At 36.7% G+C, this 21657-nt stretch overlaps 1 protein-coding gene across 3 annotated transcripts in view; it reads left to right on the top strand.

Annotated features, from left to right (window-relative positions):
- Positions 1–19594, top strand: part of FIGN (fidgetin, microtubule severing factor) — a 131926-nt gene extending 112332 nt beyond the window's left edge. For all 3 annotated transcript variants that reach the window (XM_066232801.1, XM_066232802.1, XM_066232803.1), the window contains one exon: positions 16254–19594. In XM_066232801.1, coding sequence (XP_066088898.1) covers positions 16254–18508 — 2255 coding nt within the window. In that variant the 3' untranslated portion in view covers positions 18509–19594. The remainder of the gene's footprint in view (positions 1–16253) is intronic.
- The last annotated feature ends 2063 nt before the right edge of the window (positions 19595–21657 follow it).

The following is a 21657-nucleotide window of genomic DNA, read 5'->3' on the forward strand; positions in this document are numbered from 1 at the left end:
CATGAATGCCATTATCATATTTTCAACAGATTAGCCAATTGGTCTTACTCGCTTTTTTCTAGTGATAGCAAAAGTTATCAAAATTCAGAGGTTCCAAGAAAATTTTTATTTTAATTTTTTGTATTTTTCTGAAGTTAGAAGTGGGGAGGCAGTCAGACAGACTCCCACATGCACCCAGCAGGATCCACCCGGCAAGCCCACCAGGGGGTGATGCTCTGCCCATATGGGGCATTGCTCCATTTCAACCAGAGCCATTCTAGCACCTGAGGCAGAGGCCATGGAGCCATCCTCAGCACCCGGGCCAACTTTACTCCAATGGAGCTGCGGGAGAGGAAGAAAGAGATAGAGAGGAAGGAGAAGGAGAATTGTAGAGAAGCAGATGGGCACTTCTTCTGTGTGCCCCTGACTGGGAATCGAATCTAGGACTTCCACACACTGGGCTGACACTCTACCACTGAGCCAGCCAGCCAGGGCTTAAGGAACATTTTTAAGAGATTCTAGTTTTGAGACTTAAAATATATTTTCTCTGCAACCTACTTTCTCATAACTGACAAACTACTTGAAAAGAAAAAGAAGGAAAGAAGAAAAGAAAAAATAACTCATGGGCCCATATGCCAGAGTGAAAAGGTGGAGAGAAGGGGCAGGATGTGTTGAAGAAGCCCTGATTCTATTTCAAAATCATTTACAAGCTTAGGATATGACTTCTCTGCATCTTTAGACCAATGACTAAATGGTGTGGCACAAACTAAAGTTTAAAACCCACCTTTCTCCCCAAAGTCTTTCTTCCCTAATAAATACAAGTCTCCCCATTACCACTACCACTTTGTTATACCCTATTAACTGTATCTTATATTTATATAAGTATTTATGTATTAAATCTGTGCACTGGAATCTTATCTATGCATATATGTATGTTCCCTAGCTTGTGTTTCTTCAAATTAATAGATATTTTACATAAATTTAACCCTGAGTTATAGAAGGTTAGCAGAATTTGTCTTGGCTTTAATTTCTTTCAATTCAGTACTCAATTCCTAATTAAAATTTATAAGTAAAACTATGGCTTTATCATTAATTGAAGTTATTTTAAAAGCTCACCAAGAATGATTTTATCATTATTATTAGTGTATTATTTGGAATCTCAGAGCTTCTCAGTTGTAATAAATTCAACTGTGTGAAACATGTGTTCTCTTTTATAAAACCTTGATAAATTATATGATTCATAAATCAAGTTATTCAGCACTGTGATACGACATTCCAAAAGCAATGAAAGGACCATCTTAGTTTTTGTTTTTGAGTCATTTAAAAATGCAGGATTTAGATTTTCAGTTTTATATACTGTTGGTTTTTCCTGTGGTTCTGAGTATGAATTAAGTGAAGACTTAAAGAAATAGGAAGATATTTTGATATAAAAGCTATATGAATTCACAAGGGAATGAGTTTGGTTTCTTCTCTACCTTGTAATGCAAAGAAGTGCATTTCAGAAAATCAGGTGAAACAAGCATTAATTTGATAGTCTCAGTTCTCACAGCCCTATTGATTCAGAAAGCTGAAAACAGTTATGGAGACTTATTGGCTTCAATTAGGGATTGTGAAGCTTGAGGTTAGAAAAAAATGAGAGTGTATTGGGAAAGGAATCATTTTATCATGAATGAGTATAAACTCTTGGTCTCATGTTATTTTTGTACTTTTTCATTTCTGGATTATCTTCATGGATCTCTTTCAGAATGTCTGGAATTTCATTTCACAGCTGATTGTACCATCTTTTGGGTTGTGTTTTACAGACAAAACTCTGTATCATCTTTTGTGAGACATTTCATGATTATGTCTTATTTAGATGTTCCCAAAATATATTTTCAATTCCTTCTATATAATTATTATATGTAGGCTACACTCTATTGATGGATTAATCAGTATATACTTATTTTAGCATATTCATCATCTTATATGGAACTAACTCCTGTCCTTAGAAGTATGTAATATTTTTTCCCTTATCAATAAGAAGCCGAGCTAACTCTCATAATCACCCTTAGTGCTTATAAATAATGTACATTGGCAGTACTGTTCTTAATGGTAGGGCAACATTTCTTCTAATATTCCTTTCAGAATATTCATTTTTTTCCATGTTTTAACTTAGTAATAAAAAAGCAGTTTTTTTTAATGATCACAATATATTTATATCTTGGGTGACTTTTCATATATAATGAAATGACAGGAAGATTTTTTTTCCGAGGTGTGGGGACACTGGTGAGGAAGGACTTGATAGCTGGCATCAATTATCGGTTATAAAATCTTTGCTTATCATTTGTTAAAAAATGCTCCGTTAAAGAAACCTTTTGACCAGTTTGGCACTAGCTTAAAATTTGCTGTGCAATGAATATAATCCCAACTCTAATAGAAGATGATTGTATTTTTAAGTATATTTAAAATAGAAAAAAAAATAAGATCATTGCAATAAATCTAATATCACAGCAACCAATTCATGGAACATAATTATGACACTACTAAATGTGAAAATCTATTCAGCGCTAGGAACACTTTTCACATTACATTCATACTAAAGATTGGCTGTTAAGAGCTCATTACTGGTATTTTTCTAAAGAGTGGTTTATTAAACACAGTTACCTAATAAGCATCTTTGGTGGTGCAAATTGCTGAAAACAGTAATGAGTCTGATTAGACTTCATTTCAATTACGACAGCTTGTCTAGACAAAAAAAAAAAAAAAAAATTTCCCTTGATGCTTTGGAATCTGGCCACAAGACACTGCAGTTTAAAAAATAAAAAGCCACCTCTATATTTCCTTTCCACGGTTCACTAATGAAGAGAGAATTGTTCAAGTCATCATCCAATTTACACACTGGGAAACTGGATGGACAGAGTGGAGTCACAATCATGTTTGCTTAAAAACAGCAAAGGCTGCCTTGACTAATATGTCTAAATAAGGTCACCTTTAGTTTCTTTTTTTTTTCCTTAGCAATATAAAGCTGTAAATGAATTGGAGACTTAAAAAATGATTCATTCCTATTTGGTTTGTGGAGGTTATTCTCCAGATTAATAGGCTCACCTTTCAATTATGTTTTATCCATGGATCTTCTACTTAAAATTATAACAATACAGGAAGCTGTTGGACTATGCATGCTAATTATCAGATTTTTTTTAAAATATACATTTTAGGAGGGGACAAAAAGAAACCGAGCTTTATGAAATGTGTACTGATGTTTCAGAAAGTGTAAAAGAATGTTTGTTGGACACTAAACTTGATTTTGGTATTTTGAAAAGTATGTTATTTAGCCACAGTTAACAGCTAACCTCCTATTAAATCATGCCTGAATATTACTGCCCATATTGAAAGAAAAAACTGTTAATGTAAAAAGCCTTTAAGTGATTAAGCTGTCATTGCTGTCATTCGGGTACTCTAGTAACATTTTAATGCTACTGGAGCTATGGCCAAATATGCAATCCACTATTTTGCGCTCTATTTTCTGAGTGGATTCTTTTAAATATACAGTGTCATTTGACACTGAACAGGATTAAATAATTTTTAAGGTAATATATGAAAACAGTGGCTGGATGTAGACGCATTGAAACAAAGAGGGCACAATAAAACATCCTCGCCAGTTACTTTACAAGTTAGCTAAGTGATCGTGTAGTGGCTATAAGGATGAAACTCAAATATAAACGAATGTTCTTATAGGCATTCAGCTAGTTTCAAAAGATTTGCTTTAAAAGACCAGTTCTAGGTATGTCAGTTCAGTAAGTAGGAATGTACTTTTAGGCCTGTGATTCATCATTATGTCTATGAATTCTCTATTCTGCTTTAAAGAAAAATTCTTTTTTTGTAAAAACAAAACAAAAAAGTTCTAAATTAACAGTTGGGGTGCTTTCCTAAGTATTATTATATAAGTTAATTGCTTTTCAAGAATTTTTTAAACATTTCAACTCAAATGATTTCATATGTTTTTTTGTGTATGCAATTGAAAAAAAGTGTTTCCTGGTCAGGGAGCTGAGTTGATTAGAGTTTTGTCCTCATACACCAAAGTTGTGGTTTCAATCCCTGGCAAGGCATCAACCAATGAATGCATAAATAAATAGAACAACAAATTGATGTTTCTCTCTCTCTCTCTCTCTCTCTCTCTCTGTCTTTCTCTCTTTCTCTCTCTTCCCCTTCATCCCTCTCTCTTTCAAATTAATAAAGAAAAAAAAGAATGTTTTAGTACTTAATGAAATTTTTATGTTTTTTTTTTAGAAAAAAATCTTTACACATGTAACATTTACCCACTAAAAGAGAAAACTCAATTAAGAAAATGAGTGTGCAAAGTATATTTTGAGGCCATAGATTTACAAGTTTTATAAGTATAGAAATTTTTTGAAGTATATAACTTGGCTCAAGCCACAAATAATAAAATTTAGTGAAAGGAAACCTCAAGTAATGCTTACTTTTGATTTAAAAAATATGTGTACCATCTAGTTAAATAATTTAGAATGTGCTTTGAATTTTGAGATTATTAATAATAAAGCTAGTAAAACAGATTATTTTTAGCATAAAAGCAATTTAAAAATCTCTTTCCTTCTCTCTATCAATTTTACCTCACTTGTTTCTATGTCCTTTCTGCAGCTACAGACATCACACTTGCATACACATATGCTGGCACCAAGATTTGATTTTACTGTGTAGCTTACACTCATAACTTGCAGAGTTCTGGTCTTCCTGTTGTTTAGGGACTTTGTGTAAATAGAATACACACAATTTGAAGAAGTAGCAGGAAGATATGACTTATTTACTCTTTTCATGTGAGCAATTGAAACTAGAAACTTGAGAATTAAATCTCCTTCAAGTTACCTGCTAATTAAAAAAAATGTGACTGGAGAAGACTAGTAAAAAATATCCGAGTTTACCCATAGCTAAGGCAGCTAATAAAATAGTTCATGTTCATCAGTACGTATAAAATTATAGAATAGTTTAAACCACATACAAGTAACATCCATATGGCCTTTAATTCTATTGACAGTATGAGAGCAACTGTATTTTTAAGTTTGTTATACTAGAGACAGAGTAAGGCATGTTTATTCACTGTAGAAGACAGTGGATTGAAATGAATTGTAGAATTACAAGAAGAAGGGGAAATCTATATTTCTTGTGATTAATGCAACTGGATTAAACATTTTATTCAAATCTGCCAAAGATTTATACTTTTATTTTTTAACATGACACTGTCTATTATAACATTAGATGAAATTGTGCAGTTAAATATTGTCATAGAAAGGGCAATCAAAATGGAATTTGAAGAAACAATTTCTTGTTAGCATTTCCCAAAGAGTGAGATTGTTGGGCACCCTCTCCAGGATTGGAAATGCCACTTTCTTTGAGGATGCTGCTATCTTCATCTTCTGCTTCTGTCTCATTATGCAGCATTCTTTGTTTTTATAAATGGAAGAGCCAGCACACTAATGACTGGACTGTCATTCACACTGCACTTTAACACTGTTCTGTTTATCGGGAAATTAGAGCATCCCAATTATAGGTGATGCTGAGGTTTATTTCACCAGACCATAGCATGGGGCCAGGTTGGGAGACAATGGAGAGGTAAGGAAATTACTGCTGTTACTGAGAACTCTTCACTTTTAATCCTGGACCACGTTGATTGTATTCTAAGGCAGTTTATCTTCATATGTTGTCTTATATGGAAGAAACAACACTAAACCTACCAAGACTCATTTCATATGTAGCTATTTCCACTGCCTTCAGATCAAAGTTATTTTCTTCAGGCTGGACTAAATTATACACAGGTCCCAAGAGTGAAGGACACTGAATTAATGCACTATGTCACCCAGCCCTGACTATAGAGTATTTCTTATCAAAGTCCAAGACACTATTTTGCTACTGCACTAAAAATTCATGCACGAGTTGCCAAAAAGAGAAAAATGCATAAAAAAAGCCAAACAAATTTTGTGAGGCTTGGCATACTTTAGAGTCACATTAAGCAAAGTGTTTTTAAGGAAAATGGTTAAAGAGCTATATACATACTTATATCTAAACAGTATTCTTCACCGTTGTCTAATTTATATGAGGGAGTCCTCAATCTTAAGCATCCTTAATTATCTATTTTGTTTTATATAAACTGTCATTTTTTGAGTAAGTTTCCAGGGGAGCACAGAAAAAGGGCGAATGCAAATTCCATCTAACACAAGGTCACAGGGCTTGGGAGATTCTGAATTTGTTTATTGACTGATGTCAGCATAATGTGTTAGGCAAAAGTGAATATAGTTCAGTTTAAATATAACTAAATTGAGGTTTGCGTTTATATACTTAAAGCAGAACACACACAAACACATACACACAAATAACTATTTGCAAATAGTTATATGTGCATATAATGATTACTATAACATTTTAAGATTGTGAATGAGGAAATTAATGAGCCTTGCCATAAATGAGGTTGGTACCATGCCTAGGTTGTGTTAATTAAAAGTGCAAATTTATTTTTTACGTCACAACAGTATCATGAGAATCAACTGGAAAAACTTCAAACTTTAAGGCAATGGTAATATTAGCAGAGTCCTTTTTAAAAATTAAGATGCAAAACACAGAAAATGCACAATACTTTTGGCATTTGGATTTCTCTTTCTGGATCAGTCATACAGGCCAGATACTGTGAATCTAGTATCAGGTTGCTTTAACCCCATTTATCCCTGCACGCTACAGCTCACCTGTTATTTACACACATAAGAGGGCTGATCCTGCAGAACAAGGAACTGCTCTGTTGTGACACAGAACATACATATTTATTAGCACTGCAGTCCCTATGGACATTTGCGGTATATCCTGATGATTTTTGTATGACAAAAGGAACTAGGGGAAAGGAAATATAGCTGTAATGGATTGAAAACATATATGGAAAAAGGAAGACAGGCCTGAGAAATGAAAGGCCATAAAGTAACAAGTTTAAAGGGTAACTACCAACCACTTATTAAACTGATTGTAAATTGTTTAAAATCATTCTCATAGATAAACAAAATAACATTTGACTTAATGCGGAAAAAGATCAGTCCTCTTACTTACTCTCAAATTCCTTCCCTTGCAATAGTTGATGATACCTGACACTAAATACTAAGCTTGTGGGTATAAATCACTCGTATATTTTAAATTGCATGTATATGCATAGCTGTGTATTCTCTTGAATTAATTGTTAGGATATACACAGACTGTTGGACACTGTTTTTACTTGATTTAGATTATTATTTAAAAATATTTATGCATAGACCCTAGCCAATGTCAGCCTGGCAGGTGAATGTCCCAGGTTCAATTTCTGGTCAGGACACACAGGAGAAGCAACCATCTGCTTTTCTACCCCTCCCCTTCTCTTTCTCTCCCTCTCCTTCTCCCTCTCCTTCTCCTTTTCTTCCCCTCCTGCTTCCATGGCTCAGTTGGTTCAAGCATGACCCCAGATGGGAGTTGTTGGGTGGATCCCGTCTTTCTACCTCCCCTCCTCTCACTTGGAAAAAGAAGGAAAAAAAATATTTACAGATAAACTTTTGTAAAACCTACAATTTTTTATGCCAAAAAATTAACATAATTCTAAATTATAATTTTAAAATATAAAGATTTTATGAGAGTGATTATATATTCATTTGTATAGTTTAAGTAATGGAGATTTTAAGACCCTCTACAGAAACAAAATATATTTATTTGAATTAGGATTATGCTTTCTTGGGTTGCTTTAAGTGATAGACAATCTATCCTGATCTTACATTGAATATGACTTCAGTGGTCTAAAAGTGATATTTCGTTCATCAGGGTAATTTGCTTTGCATAAGTGCTTATGCATTCAGCCTCATAAATGCAAGCCATCTTCTTTATATGTCTTGCATGTTAAAAATGATGACCCATCAGACCCATGCATACCAAGTTTCATCCTCGGTATGAAATATTGGCAAAATAGTCATTTTTATATTTAGTCACGTTTTGATGAGTGAATATCTTGTTGCTGTGAATAAAATTTAATGCCTTTCAGGGAAACTAATTCAGAGTATCAGATATCCACAAATTTAATTGAAGGGTAGGGCATATTCTTGTCTAGTCCAGGTCATGGTACTTGTAACATTGAATCCAGGCTCTGCCCGAGCCCACAGATCAGTGTCTCATCCAGGTACCATCCACCCAACAGCTTTCTGTAGGAAATAAGAAGTATAAGTTTGGAGTAACTTTAACAGTCCTTCAAAAGTTGGACTAAAGCTTATAATTAACTAATAGATGCTTTACTATTAAATGAAGCTTTGGTTTCTGGCATCAGAAACTATGGCAAATTCAAAGGAGCATATTAGGGATGGCATGGATTGACCTAAGGAAAATATGTAGAGAAAGTATCTGTCAGATCACAACAAAGGGGGAAATACTGAATGACAGCAATCTGGAAACCAGTTTTGTTGTTGTTGTTGTTTTTAATCATTATCATTCTTTAATGTTTTACTAATGACACTGAATCAACAAGAAAAATATCAATTATTTTTTTCTGTGCCCTGATTAAGAGGGAAGAAATGCATATAATAAAAAATATTTGGAAAAATTGTCTTCTAAAAATACTACGTTTTTTTTTAAAGATTTAGAGCACCAGCTAGTTTTCAAGAAAATGTAGTTAAGTAATAAAACTGGAGCTTGAAGCTTCACAGTGAAGTCATACATTCAGTTGCTTACATGACCAGTAAAGACCATAAAAATACCTGATATTGTAATAAGGAGGGGAGCACTGTGACCAAAAGGGGCAAGCATGCCATGTCCAAAGGTGGCAGGTGGTTAGCAGAGTTGGCCAACTGTTGCCGGCTGGAATGAGGCCTCATATTATGAGACCATTCAACTTGTCTTGAAAAATGGCAAATATGGGAATAAAGTATTTTGTGTTTTGTTGTTTTTTCTTACAAACTTGACTAATTTGGAGATGCTATGCTGGCCAAACAGAACATGGTGGCCGGCTGTACGCTGCTACCCTCAGGCTGTCAGGTGGCAATTTTTCTGTTAGAGAGTGAGATTATTTGAACTCTATTTACTAAGAACCATTTAGCTAGAAAGGCCTTCATGATTGTTAAAAAGGATAGCTTTATGCAAATAAGGTAGAATGGGGGAGAGAGCAATTTGTGGCAAAATATATTATAATTTGGAGTCTTGAGGTGTAAAAGTATGATTTAAAGAGAAAAGTCATTTGACAGCCTTGCTAATATAATTGGAATATCTTATTTGAGACTGCGGGTTTTGAGGTAATTTTTAACTGTTTTTAAACCTCTAAGTACTTTGTTGCTTAGTTGTGGTTTCTACAATGTTAAGTCAAATATAACATTAAAAATAAGTAAAATGCTATGAAAAAATTTTGAATTTTTGACATCTTTTTGATTAAAGAGATCATGCTCTGTGCTTTGCTGAGTATTAAAGAATTTCTCTACCTTTCTTATAACCAACACTCCCACTGGAAAATTCCTTTTCAGTAGCTGTCCTGACATGGAATCATAAAGAGTGATATATAAATTCTAAGAGTAATTTTACTTTTTTCTCTCTCAAGTCAGTTTTGTTTTTAATGCACCTCTGTCTTTTTTTTCCAAATAAAAGAATAACAAAAATATTTGTATAGTAGTTCACAGTTACAAACTATTTTTGCAAATATTATTACTTTAGATAGACTTATTATTCTAGTAACATATTACCATTATCGTCCACATTTCATAGCTGAAAAACATGAGTATGATGTGCTTGACTTCACCAAGATTAGAACAAATAAGTGATGGGATGAGAAAAGATAGTGGTCTGGTTCTCAATCTTAGCATAATCACTCTTCAAACAAAATTCTAGAGCCTTTTTTATGTTTTCTCTGGTTTCTTTCTATCTCAACAATCTAGCATTGTGCCCAAATAAAACTCTGCTAGACAAAATAGTATTCAACCCCACAGTAGCAAACTGTAATTGAGGCTGTGTGTATTGAGGGTGAGGTCACTTTGAAGTTTTCTTAATCTTTAAAATTAAAAGAGTCTAATTTTAGAGAATTTAGAATGTAAAATTATAAAGATAATTTATAAACAGATTCCCCTGGATTTAACTTCTTAGAATTGTCCCACAAAGCTTTACACATAGTGGACACTCAGTTTGTCGACTAAATTAACAATCCCTACATCAAATTCATTTTATTAAAGACTTCTCTAATTTTAGTGTTCTGAGTGTGGAACCTAAAATTAAATAGATTAAAGAGAATATGTAACTTCCGTGCTTCTTCCTTCGCTCTCCCCTGTTACTTTCTGATATGACATCATGTTTTCAGGCTAGGATTTATCAGGAAATGTTCTGGGGAAGATTTCAGATCAAATGGGTTAGTTCAAGTAATACTAGATACAACTGTCAGCCTCCTGGCTTATGAGGGTCAGTACACAGAGGGTGAACACTGCATAGGCTGCTCAGACATTCCATTTGGTCAGCAGTCCCCTTGAATAACGGTAAGTAGACACTACACTGCGCCCATTTTCAGTAGCAGGAAGTTTGTAGGCCCTCTCTCAGAAGGCTCATCACTGCATAAACCTGTATTTTTAACCAATGAATTTGCTACTCTCTAATTAAAATTTTGAAAGCTCTATGTGTTCTGCCATTTCCTACCTAGGAGAAGATAAGTCTGCTGCATTATTAGGCTGAGGGGGTTGGAAACTCTTTATTACTTTGTTATAACTACCCTAGTAGTGATTATTTTCTAGAGAGATACTTGGTTAAATCTGGTATTATTAAAAAAAAAAAAAAGGGTTTAGCCTGACCTGGCAATGGCGCAGTGGATAGAGCATCAGACTGAGATGTGGAGGACTCCTCACGTTCGAAAACCCAAGGTTGCCAGCTTGAGCCTGGGCTCATCCGGCTTGAGCCGAGGTTCACCAGCTTGAGCGTGGGGTTGCTGGCTTGAGTGTGGGATCATAGACATGACCCCATGGTCGCTGGCTTGAGCCCAAAGGTCACTGGCTTGAAACCCAAGGTTGCTGGCTTGAGCAAGGGGTCACTCTGCTCTGCTTTAGCACAGCCCAGTCAAGGCACATATGAGAAAGCAATCAATGAACAGCTAAGGAGACTAAGGAGCCACAATGAAGAATTGATGCTTCTCATCTCTCTCCCTTCCTGTCTCTCTCTCTCTTTCTCTCTCTCTTTATCTCTGTCACAAAAAATAAAATAGGTTTAAAAAAATAATAAAACTTTCAGAGGTACAGTAGCCCAAAGAAAGTAATAGGTGTAGTGATGTTGTGTAGGCCTGTGAGAGTGGGGTGAAGCTGTCCTGGGGCCAGCAGCCCACCATGGCTGCAGGTGTTTGCCTCAGGGCCCTGACCATAGGAAGTCTGGGAAAACCTACAAATGAAGGCAAAGTCCCGAGCAGCCAGAATTACCCCATGGGAACCTTGTAGAAGAAGAGAACAGCTTTTTTAGACCTGATGAACTGCTGAATAGCATGTGTGTGTTAAGGGTGGGGGTGGAGTAGTGAGTGCCTTAGATTAATATTTCCAGGAATGTGTTCTAAAAATAGTCTAGAAGGCTTAGTCTTTTATTTCCAGTTTCCTCCCATTCAGAAAGTTGTTTTTACACTCTTCATTTTTCCTCTACAATAGTTTCTTGATAATTTTGAAGCTTTGAAGGATGCTACAGTTGTTTCATTTCAAACTAGTAGAAGAGCACAATGGAGGAAGTAATGCAGTGCGGGAACAACTGTTTAGTAATTAAACCTAAACTATGAAATGGTCATAAGGATAGCAATGGACAATGTTATCCAAACTGTCCAGTTTTATCGGAAATATAGAATTCTTCATTTATACATTCATATATTAATCCTATAACAATAAAATGTTCAGGCTTTTTACTATCTGTCTTTCTTGTATAACATGTTAAAGTATCTTAAAAGCAATTTTCTATTGCACTTTTTTATTTAAATGAACACATTGCAGTATAAAATTTGCCAGCTGTATTAAGAATTTTCTGATCACATAAAAAAGAAAAATTGATGTTTTTGGAGCAGTTCTTCAGTTATCTTTAAAAACTATTTTTTTCTTACTTTCCACTGCTTTCTGAACCTTTATTGTACCTATTTAAGCTATTTCTAAACAACAGTGAGAGTTATTTTTCTGGAGTCACGTTTCTAATAATGTTTAAAATAGTATTGTTTCTGAGGTTTTTCTCTTCATGTTCCAGGGAGAAACCATATAAAAGCTGTTTTTAAAACCCATCTTATTATTTGGGTGCCAAGGTAAGTGACACACATCTGCTGCTTCTTACAGATAACAGCAAGGCAATCAAAAGAAGCATGCTTTTTTTGGACAAAGAACATTTGACTCTACGTTTTCTATTCATTTCACATCAGAAATATCACCATCAATAAACAGAACAATAATAATAGCAACAAAAACAAGTTTGGCACTACTTTCAATTAGTATTAAAATTCAAGAAACTGAGGAAAAAGCTCTTTGTTTTTCCAAGGCTAGGACAATCTCCCGAATGCTGGTTTCTTCTGCTTCTGATATTAAGAACTAGCTTATGGTAAACTATTAACTTAAATTTTAAAATAATATTAATGATTTCAAAGCACTGGGTAAGTACTTATGTTTTGGGGATGCGAATAATTCCATTCCCTTGAGTTCATTTAATCAAAGCTCAATCTTGCCTTTTGCAGTCCTGCTCAGGTTATTGTTATTTAAGTATGCATCAATACATAAACTTTAAGTTATCTTGGTAAGCACATCCAAAAATAACATGAGAATCAAAAGGCAATAGTGTTTCCCATAATTGTTCCAAATAAATAATTTTGATAAGATCTTTGCTTAATTTTTGATGAAATAGAAATCTTATAAGATTTCATTAGTTTTGCTAGAGTTAAACTATGCAGAAATACCCAGTGAAAACAGTCAATCTACTTTATTTAAACTTTCTAGTCCTGTCTCTTATAATGATTATAACTTACCAAGATAATTTTTGCATATTTATAAAAATTATTTTATAAGAAAAAAATTTAAGCTAATACAGGTGGAAGACTGACCATTAAAAAAAATAATCATTCTAAATCTACAGTAGTTACGTTTTCTTTTCAGTGGGCAGTTTAAAAAATCATTCGTGTTCTGTGTGTGTGTTAAACGCATGCCAACGGTGGCTTAGCTCAGCTAACTAAAAGGAAGCCAAACCCTTTAACGTGTCCTGTTGTGTTTGTAGTAAATTCCATTCCCTGTGACCCATACATTATTTTCTGAAATCATGTTTCAAGGCATTTATTTAAATGTTTCTACTGTATCAACCTAATCAAATTCTTATGCATAACATACATGTGTTCTTATTTTCTCAACTCTGTATTTTGATAATCTTTATAAAAATCCTAATAGAAATTCCCTGGAAATAATTTACAGGCCTAATGAATTTGTAGGTCTTTTAGACAGTTCTACATTACAGTCACATTAATATTCTCTCCTTTTTATAAGGCTTGAAGTAAATCCCATGACACCGGGAGAATTTAGATACTGATTACTTGCGATTGGTTCCTGGTGATTTGCTCTTAATAATTTCCAGTTGAATTTAATGAAAGTATGATTCCTGAAATGCTGCTTCATTAAAATTGCATATTTTCCCTTTAAGTGTGGTTTCGGTCATTTCACCCATTTTGCGGTGTGTTTTCCTCCCCCCTTAAAAAAATAATGATTGAGAAAATAGAAACAATTGAGAATATCACTTTAGTTCTTCCTAGCACTCACACACCCAGAACTTCTAACTGAAATGATAATGCGAGCTGCACTCCATCCAGGCTTTTCTTTTTTTTCCTTTTTTTCTTTCTTTCTTTCTTTCTTTCTTTCTTTCTTTCTTTCTTTTTTTTTTTTTTTTTTGCAATTTGATGAGATTGTTTTTAAAAGACAGACTTTGAAAATTGAAAAGAGAAACATGAAAATTAAGGGGGAGTAAGGAAAAGTGAATAAAGAATGCATGTGAAAGAGAAGCAAGGTCTTTAGTATTTTTTTTAAAAAAAGTAAAGCTTGATTAAGTTATACTGTGCAGCTTTCAGACTCAATTTAACTGAGATGGTGATTTGCAAATGAATATCCACATGGATCCTTTTTAAAAATTCAAATGTAAATAAGTAAAATATATTTGCAAATGAATCCTGTTGCTTTATTCATTTATTGTGTAATTACTGCAATCCTTCCTACCTTGTTTTCAGTATTTTTTAATCATTAAGTCGGAAGCATGACAGCAGTGCCAGCCCTGGCATGATTCTCTTTGACTAAAACCTTGTAAATTAACACAATTAGCACAGCATCATCCTGCTAATTAACTTCCAGTGTCTGGTGCAATGGTTTTGCAAACAAGGAAAAGGGAGTCAGAAGGGAATCAATATGCCATTCTGTTACCAAACTCTGTGCTATGTTCGGTTTAGCTCAGTAAGTCAAAGCTGGCCGTGTCGGAAGCCAGAGTCAGGCAGTGAAGAGCTAAAGGGTTTGGAAGAAGAAAGCAGAAGGGGTAGGAGCTGTCAAAATAGACTGGGGAAGTCTAAAGAGCTGATGTCACAGATGCTTCATTTAGACCAGCGGTTCTCAACCTGTGGGTCGCGACCGTGGCGGGGGGTCGAACGACCAAAACACAGGGGTCGCCTAAAGCCATCGGAAAATACATATTTATTATACAATACATTTTTAAATAAAATATGTATTTCCGATAGCTTTAGGCGACCCCTGTGTTTTGGTCGTTGGATCCCCGCCGGGTCGTGACCCACAGGTTGAGAACGGCTGATTTAGACCAAGCCTCCTCCTTATCGAAGAATCTCTGCCAGGGAGGACTAGACAGTTTGCGAAGTTCACTTTGGGTAATACAAAGGAGATTAAGGATCCTTGCTTAATATAGTTTACCAGAATAGGAAGTGTTCCAGGGAAGCAGAGATCAGAATGGGATAAGCCAGCACTGGGAAACAGAATAGGGTTCCAGTGCTGGTCTGTAACTAACTGCCTGTGAGTCTTCGAGGGCGCGTATGAATCCATTTGGGTTCTGGTTCTATAATCCGTGAAAGAAGGAAATTTTTAAGGTCTCTTTAAACTGTACAAATTAAATGATACCCTGATGCTAATTTCTTAGTACTTTCTCTTAAATGAAAAAATACTCTTTATTGTTTGCTACATAGTCACCTTGCTTTAATTAGTAATCTAACAGACGATAGACATACCATTACATCTCATCACCTGGTTGTACTATTTGAGTTACTGCCACACATTGCTTCCCATAGAAACACAGAATTCGAATCCAGATTCTCTTATTCTCTACCTATTCTTATCTTCCCTTTCACCTGTTTCCCCCTCCTCTCTCCTTCTCTCTCTCCTTCCTCTCTCTCTCGCCACATATATATCTCCTCTTAATAACCTGGAGTCTGTAAGGCAGAGAGAGGGATTGTAAAAGAAGGAGGGAGAATGCTAGCTAGAAGACTGACAGACAAGTGATGCTTGTTTTTTTTCAGGGACTCAACAACGGAACTGAGAGGCAGAAAGGAGCCCGTTGTAATTCATACCGAGTTGTAGGCTTTGTGCGATGAAAGCGATGGAGCGCTGCCTGGGAGATTGCTTTGCTGCACTCCACGGAGCAGATTTGAAACTGTCGTGGACCACTTTAGATGAGAGTTGGATTATGGAATGACCTGCTATGTCTGTGTCATATTGTTCTGTGCAGGGAGCATTATACTGTGCTAACTAGGTGTTCAGTACCAAATAAGAGAGGTATCCTAGATGTGATCTGTCAGCTGTGTCTTATTCTTATATTGGTCAAAATATAAAACAGAAAGTGTGATGTAAAGAGACAGAATAGCTAGACATTATGCATTAATACTATCACTGGCCAGATATTTAAAATGTGTGCATGTTTTATTCTAAGAACCTCTGATTGAATTTTAACTAGACAGGAATGTGTGTGTACATATATATGTGTTTCTATGTGTGTAGCAAGTGACTTAATAGGCTTACCAGAAATAGATTTGCTTATGACTTAAAAATAGAAAAAAAATTAGGTGTTCTACAGAGTTTTCATTTGAATTTATTTTTTATACAGGGCTGAAATTCAATCCATTTTCAAATATTCATATTATAGAGATTATAATAGGTATTATAATGTGGGGAATATTTTAACATTGATACTATTAGTGGAAAATAACAAATAAAAGAAGCTTTTATAGTGGGGGGAGGCTTTAATAGTTCTTTTGAGTATCTAAATAATTTAACTTTTTCCCTCCAATTTCTTAGGCTTGAAGATGCAGTGGACGCCAGAGCATGCCCAGTGGCCAGAACAGCACTTTGACATCACTTCGACCACTCGATCTCCTGCCCACAAAGTCGAAGCCTACAGAGGTCATTTACAGCGCACCTATCAGTATGCCTGGGCAAACGATGACATATCTGCTCTGACTGCATCCAACCTACTAAAAAAGTATGCGGAGAAGTATTCTGGCATTTTGGAAGGCCCAGTGGACCGACCCGTACTCAGCAACTACTCAGATGCACCATCAGGACTAGTGAATGGTCGGAAAAATGAAAGCGAACCCTGGCAGCCTTCCTTGAATTCAGAAGCTGTTTATCCCATGAACTGTGTTCCAGATGTTATCACTGCCAGCAAAGCTGGAGTCAGTTCAGCCCTCCCTCCAGCAGATGTCTCTGCAAGTATAGGGAGCTCTCCCGGGGTGGCCAGCAACCTGACAGAACCTAGTTATTCAAGTAGTACCTGTGGAAGCCACACAGTACCTAGTCTTCATGCAGGGCTCCCATCTCAGGAATATGCCCCAGGATACAACGGATCATATTTGCATTCTACGTACAGTAGCCAACCAGCACCTGCACTTCCCTCACCACATCCATCTCCTTTGCATAGCTCTGGGCTCCTACAGCCACCACCACCACCTCCTCCGCCACCAGCCCTGGTCCCAGGCTACAATGGGACTTCTAACCTCTCCAGCTATAGCTATCCCTCTGCTAGCTATCCTCCTCAGACTGCTGTGGGATCTGGGTACAGCCCTGGGGGTGCACCTCCTCCTCCTTCAGCATACCTGCCTTCAGGAATTCCTGCTCCTACCCCCCTGCCCCCCACCACCGTTCCTGGCTACACCTACCAGGGTCATGGTTTGACACCGATCGCACCCTCGGCCCTGACAAACAGTTCTGCAAGTTCTCTCAAAAGAAAAGCTTTCTATATGGCAGGGCAAGGAGACATGGACTCCAGTTATGGAAATTACAGCTATGGCCAACAGAGATCTACACAGAGTCCTATGTACAGAATGCCCGACAACAGCATTTCAAACTCAAATCGGGGGAATGGCTTTGACAGAAGTGCTGAAACATCATCCTTAGCATTTAAGCCAACGAAGCAGCTAATGTCCTCTGAACAGCAAAGAAAATTCAGCAGCCAGTCCAGTCGGGCTCTGACCCCTCCTTCCTACAGTACTGCTAAAAATTCATTGGGATCAAGATCTAGTGAATCCTTTGGGAAGTACACGTCGCCAGTAATGAGTGAGCATGGGGATGAGCACAGGCAGCTCCTCTCTCACCCAATGCAAGGCGCTGGACTCCGTGCAGCTACCTCATCCAACCACTCTGTGGACGAGCAACTGAAGAATACTGACACGCACCTCATTGACCTGGTAACCAATGAGATCATCACCCAAGGACCACCAGTGGACTGGAATGACATTGCTGGTCTTGACCTGGTAAAGGCTGTCATTAAAGAGGAGGTTCTATGGCCAGTGTTGAGGTCAGATGCATTCAGTGGACTGACGGCCTTACCTCGGAGCATCCTTTTATTTGGACCTCGAGGAACAGGCAAAACATTATTGGGCAGATGCATCGCTAGTCAGCTGGGGGCCACCTTTTTTAAAATCACTGGTTCTGGACTAGTTGCCAAGTGGGTAGGAGAAGCTGAGAAAATTATCCATGCCTCTTTCCTTGTGGCCAGGTGTCGCCAGCCGTCGGTGATTTTTGTCAGTGACATTGACATGCTTCTCTCCTCTCAAGTGAGTGAGGAACACAGTCCAGTCAGTCGGATGAGAACCGAATTTCTGATGCAGCTGGACACTGTACTAACATCGGCTGAGGACCAAATCGTAGTAATCTGTGCCACCAGTAAACCAGAAGAAATAGATGAATCTCTTCGGAGGTACTTCATGAAACGACTTTTAATCCCACTTCCTGACAGCACAGCGAGGCACCAGATAATAGTTCAACTGCTCTCACAGCACAATTACTGTCTCAATGACAAGGAGTTTGCACTGCTCGTCCAGCGCACAGAAGGCTTTTCTGGACTAGATGTGGCTCACTTGTGTCAGGAAGCAGCGGTGGGCCCCCTCCACGCCATGCCAGCCACAGACCTCTCAGCCATTATGCCCGGCCAGCTGAGGCCTGTTACATATCAAGACTTTGAAAATGCTTTCTGCAAGATTCAGCCTAGCATATCTCAAAAAGAGCTTGATACGTACGTTGAATGGAACAAAATGTTTGGTTGCAGTCAATGATAACTTCTTTAAAAAGTATAATGAATGTTGGCACACACACACAAAACCTGCTACATAGGGTATAGAGCCCCTTTCCAGTAGTGTTTAAATTGCAAAGGGTACTGGGGAAGACGACGATTAAGTTGCAACTTTAGAGTCACGGTAGATTTGAAGGAAAAAAAAATGCGTCAAATGAGAGCTTCTGATTCAAAAGCCCCAGATGACAGAAAGCATCTGTTGATGCTCAGTTTGGTTCAAGCTAGACAACACTCACCAAGGAGCAAGGTGCAAGTGTGTTGACTTCAGAAGGACATGAACCTCGTGTGTTGATTCCATTCTGCTGTTCTCGAGATTTAGTTGCTGTCAAGTGCCTGGAGTGGTGCTTTATTTTTTTGTTTGCCTCACAATTACATTGGTGGCATGTGCTAATATAAAGAGCTTTAACTTCAAACATTATTGGACTAAAGAGATGAACGGTTGTGTTATGACAGAAAACCAGATTTTTGCCATTTTAAGAGCAACAGTATTCCTCAATCCTGTCTGTTCTGCAGTACTAAGCTAAGAACAGGTAAAACAGGGTAACGGTAATCTGGACCTTAATTTCTGCAGTTCATTTCTTTTAATGTTCTTGTCTGCAAAAACTCAGGAAAGCGATTGTGATTTGTACAGTACCTCAAAGGAATGTGTTGAAAGCACTATGTACTGCTGAGAGTAATGGGATAGGCTCCAATGTTACTTTATATAAAAATGTATGTTTACCTCAACAATTGGAAAATAGCAAGAAAAATTACTTTGAATGTATCCAGAAAAATAATGAAGTGTGATACAACTGAATATTTACAATTTAAAGTAGAAATGGAAGGAATTTTTTTTTGTTTCTTTTACTAATTATGGGGAATTAACCAGAGCAGAGTAATTCTTTATGTCAATAACTGCAAGAGTTCTTCATACATTGCTCCTTGATAATGAAGTGAAAATGTTCTTAAAAGGTACACTGGTTAATGGAAAGCTACTTACTCCGTTTGTGTTAGTGTCTGGACAGTCAGCCACAAAACCTGTTTAGGACCCTGAGAGTCACAGTACCTAAAAACTAGGACTGCATTTTATACTGCATAGGTCGTAGTGGTGGTGGTGGTGGTGGTGGTGGTGGTGGTGGTGGTGGTTTGCAAGTTCTGTCTTAAAACTGCTGGGAATGGTGTCATTCTTTTCACTAATCTAGCTTATAGGTTTGCCGTGCTGTTTGATAGAATGCAGAAGATAGCAACCAAAACAAACAAATAATTAAATAATAAAAACAAAAAACAACCAACTCACATATTTATCCACAAAGAATGCCTGCATCCCCTCTCCTTCATTTTGACTCCTCTCTTGTCAGTGCAATTTTGCTTCTCATTTTAAAATCTGGGCTGTATTGATCCTACATTCATTTTTACCTCAGTTTTATTACATTTGTCTTGGAAAGTAGAAATTTGAAGTGGACACACACACACACAGTATAGCTTGTGAAACACATCACTTTATTTTCCTCCATCTTTTTCCATAAGTCTGGTTCCCAAATGCATTAGTCTTCCTGCTTATGTCTTCCTGATTCTACCTACCACCCCAATAGCATATGCAGCATTTTTCTTCATTTACCACTCCTCTGCTGCTCCCTACTCAGTTGTTCTTTGTATCCTTTAATGCTTTATGTGCAACTTTTCATTGATAGCTGACTGACGCTTAGCAGTGCCACTGAACACACAGTGTACACGGCAGCTTTCCAAAGCCACTGCCCGTGCAGAAGCAGAACAGCCTGGCTTTTTGAATGTATTTTTCCTGTTTTTATTTTATTTTTTCTTCTTTTTTTTCTTCGTCCTCCTCCTCCGCCTCCGCCTCCTCCTCCTTTGCTCCTCCTCCTCCTCCTTCTTCTTTTTAAGTCAAGAGATGCAGTAACAAAACTGTTGCAAAGCACTGGCATTTTATGTATTCAAACAGTGATGTATGTTTTTAAAAATTTTAAATAAATGCAGTGGGAAGCCCCAAGAAAGTTCTTTCTGCTATTGTTTTCTTCTTCAAATTTTTTTACTGATTTCATCCACAATGTCAAATTCTCTGAAACACAACATAGAGAAAGCTGAGAACTTCATGATATTTTTGAAATTTTATGATGCTGGATCCATTGCTCCTTTTTTTTTCCATTTGGTAAAAACTAAGCAAATTTAATATGATATTCTATGAATTAAAACTGTGCTTATGTATAAATATTCCATATTAAAAAGCAGTGCCTTTCATTAAGGATACAAAAAATAATATTTAAATACATCTCTCTGCTTTTCACAAGTGAATAAATGCTACAGTTGTATTCCGACTCTACCCTGCATAACCCTTTATTGTAAGGAAATTCTGCTATCCCTATTAACTTGTAAGTTCATATTGATCTCACTGACAAGTTTACTTTTGCATAGTACTGAGTTATTTTCTATCTTTTAAACATTTCATTTCCGCCAACATGCTGTGTTCACTTGAAAGCAACCGACAAGTTTTGATAAACCCAGTCTTACTTAGACAACTTTGGGAAATCCAGTATTGATCCATATTTTCTGTGGCTAGTAAGAGTTAATGCCAAATATATGACTGCACTATTATGTTTTACACTCATTTATAAAACTGAAAATGAAATCATACATATTGGCTTTTGGCTTTAAGTGACTTAGAAATTACTTTGAGACATCAGTGGTCAAAAATCTATGTATTTAGGCAGAAGCTGAATTCCTGTGTGAATTTCATTTAGCCTCCTGAATTCTAGGATTTGATCCCTTAGGAAATTGGGCATGCTGAAGAAATGAAGATCTGCTCGGTGAGATAAGGCTGACCTCTGAGTAGATAGTGCTCTCCTGTAATTCTTTGATTCTACATGACAGTGTTATGAGCTCTTCCATGGACTAGCCTAATAATGAGCTCTATTCTGAGTATCCCTACTGGAGCTTGGAGGGGGATGGGGGTACCACATCCTCAATAGTGAACATGTGTAATCAGTGATAGTACAGCTGAGTAACGGAGCTTCATACTCTTGGCCTCTTTTTGACTGCTAAGAATTTGGAGAAGGCTACTAATGAAGGTAAGGAGGTAATGAGCCAGTCTAAATCCCTTGCTGTCTCGCTGGTAGATTTGAGCCAGTGCACTTAACAGCC

The sequence above is a fragment of the Saccopteryx bilineata genome, chromosome 5 (genome assembly GCF_036850765.1).
Source record: "Saccopteryx bilineata isolate mSacBil1 chromosome 5, mSacBil1_pri_phased_curated, whole genome shotgun sequence".
In the NCBI taxonomy this organism is placed as follows: Eukaryota; Metazoa; Chordata; class Mammalia; order Chiroptera; family Emballonuridae; genus Saccopteryx; species Saccopteryx bilineata.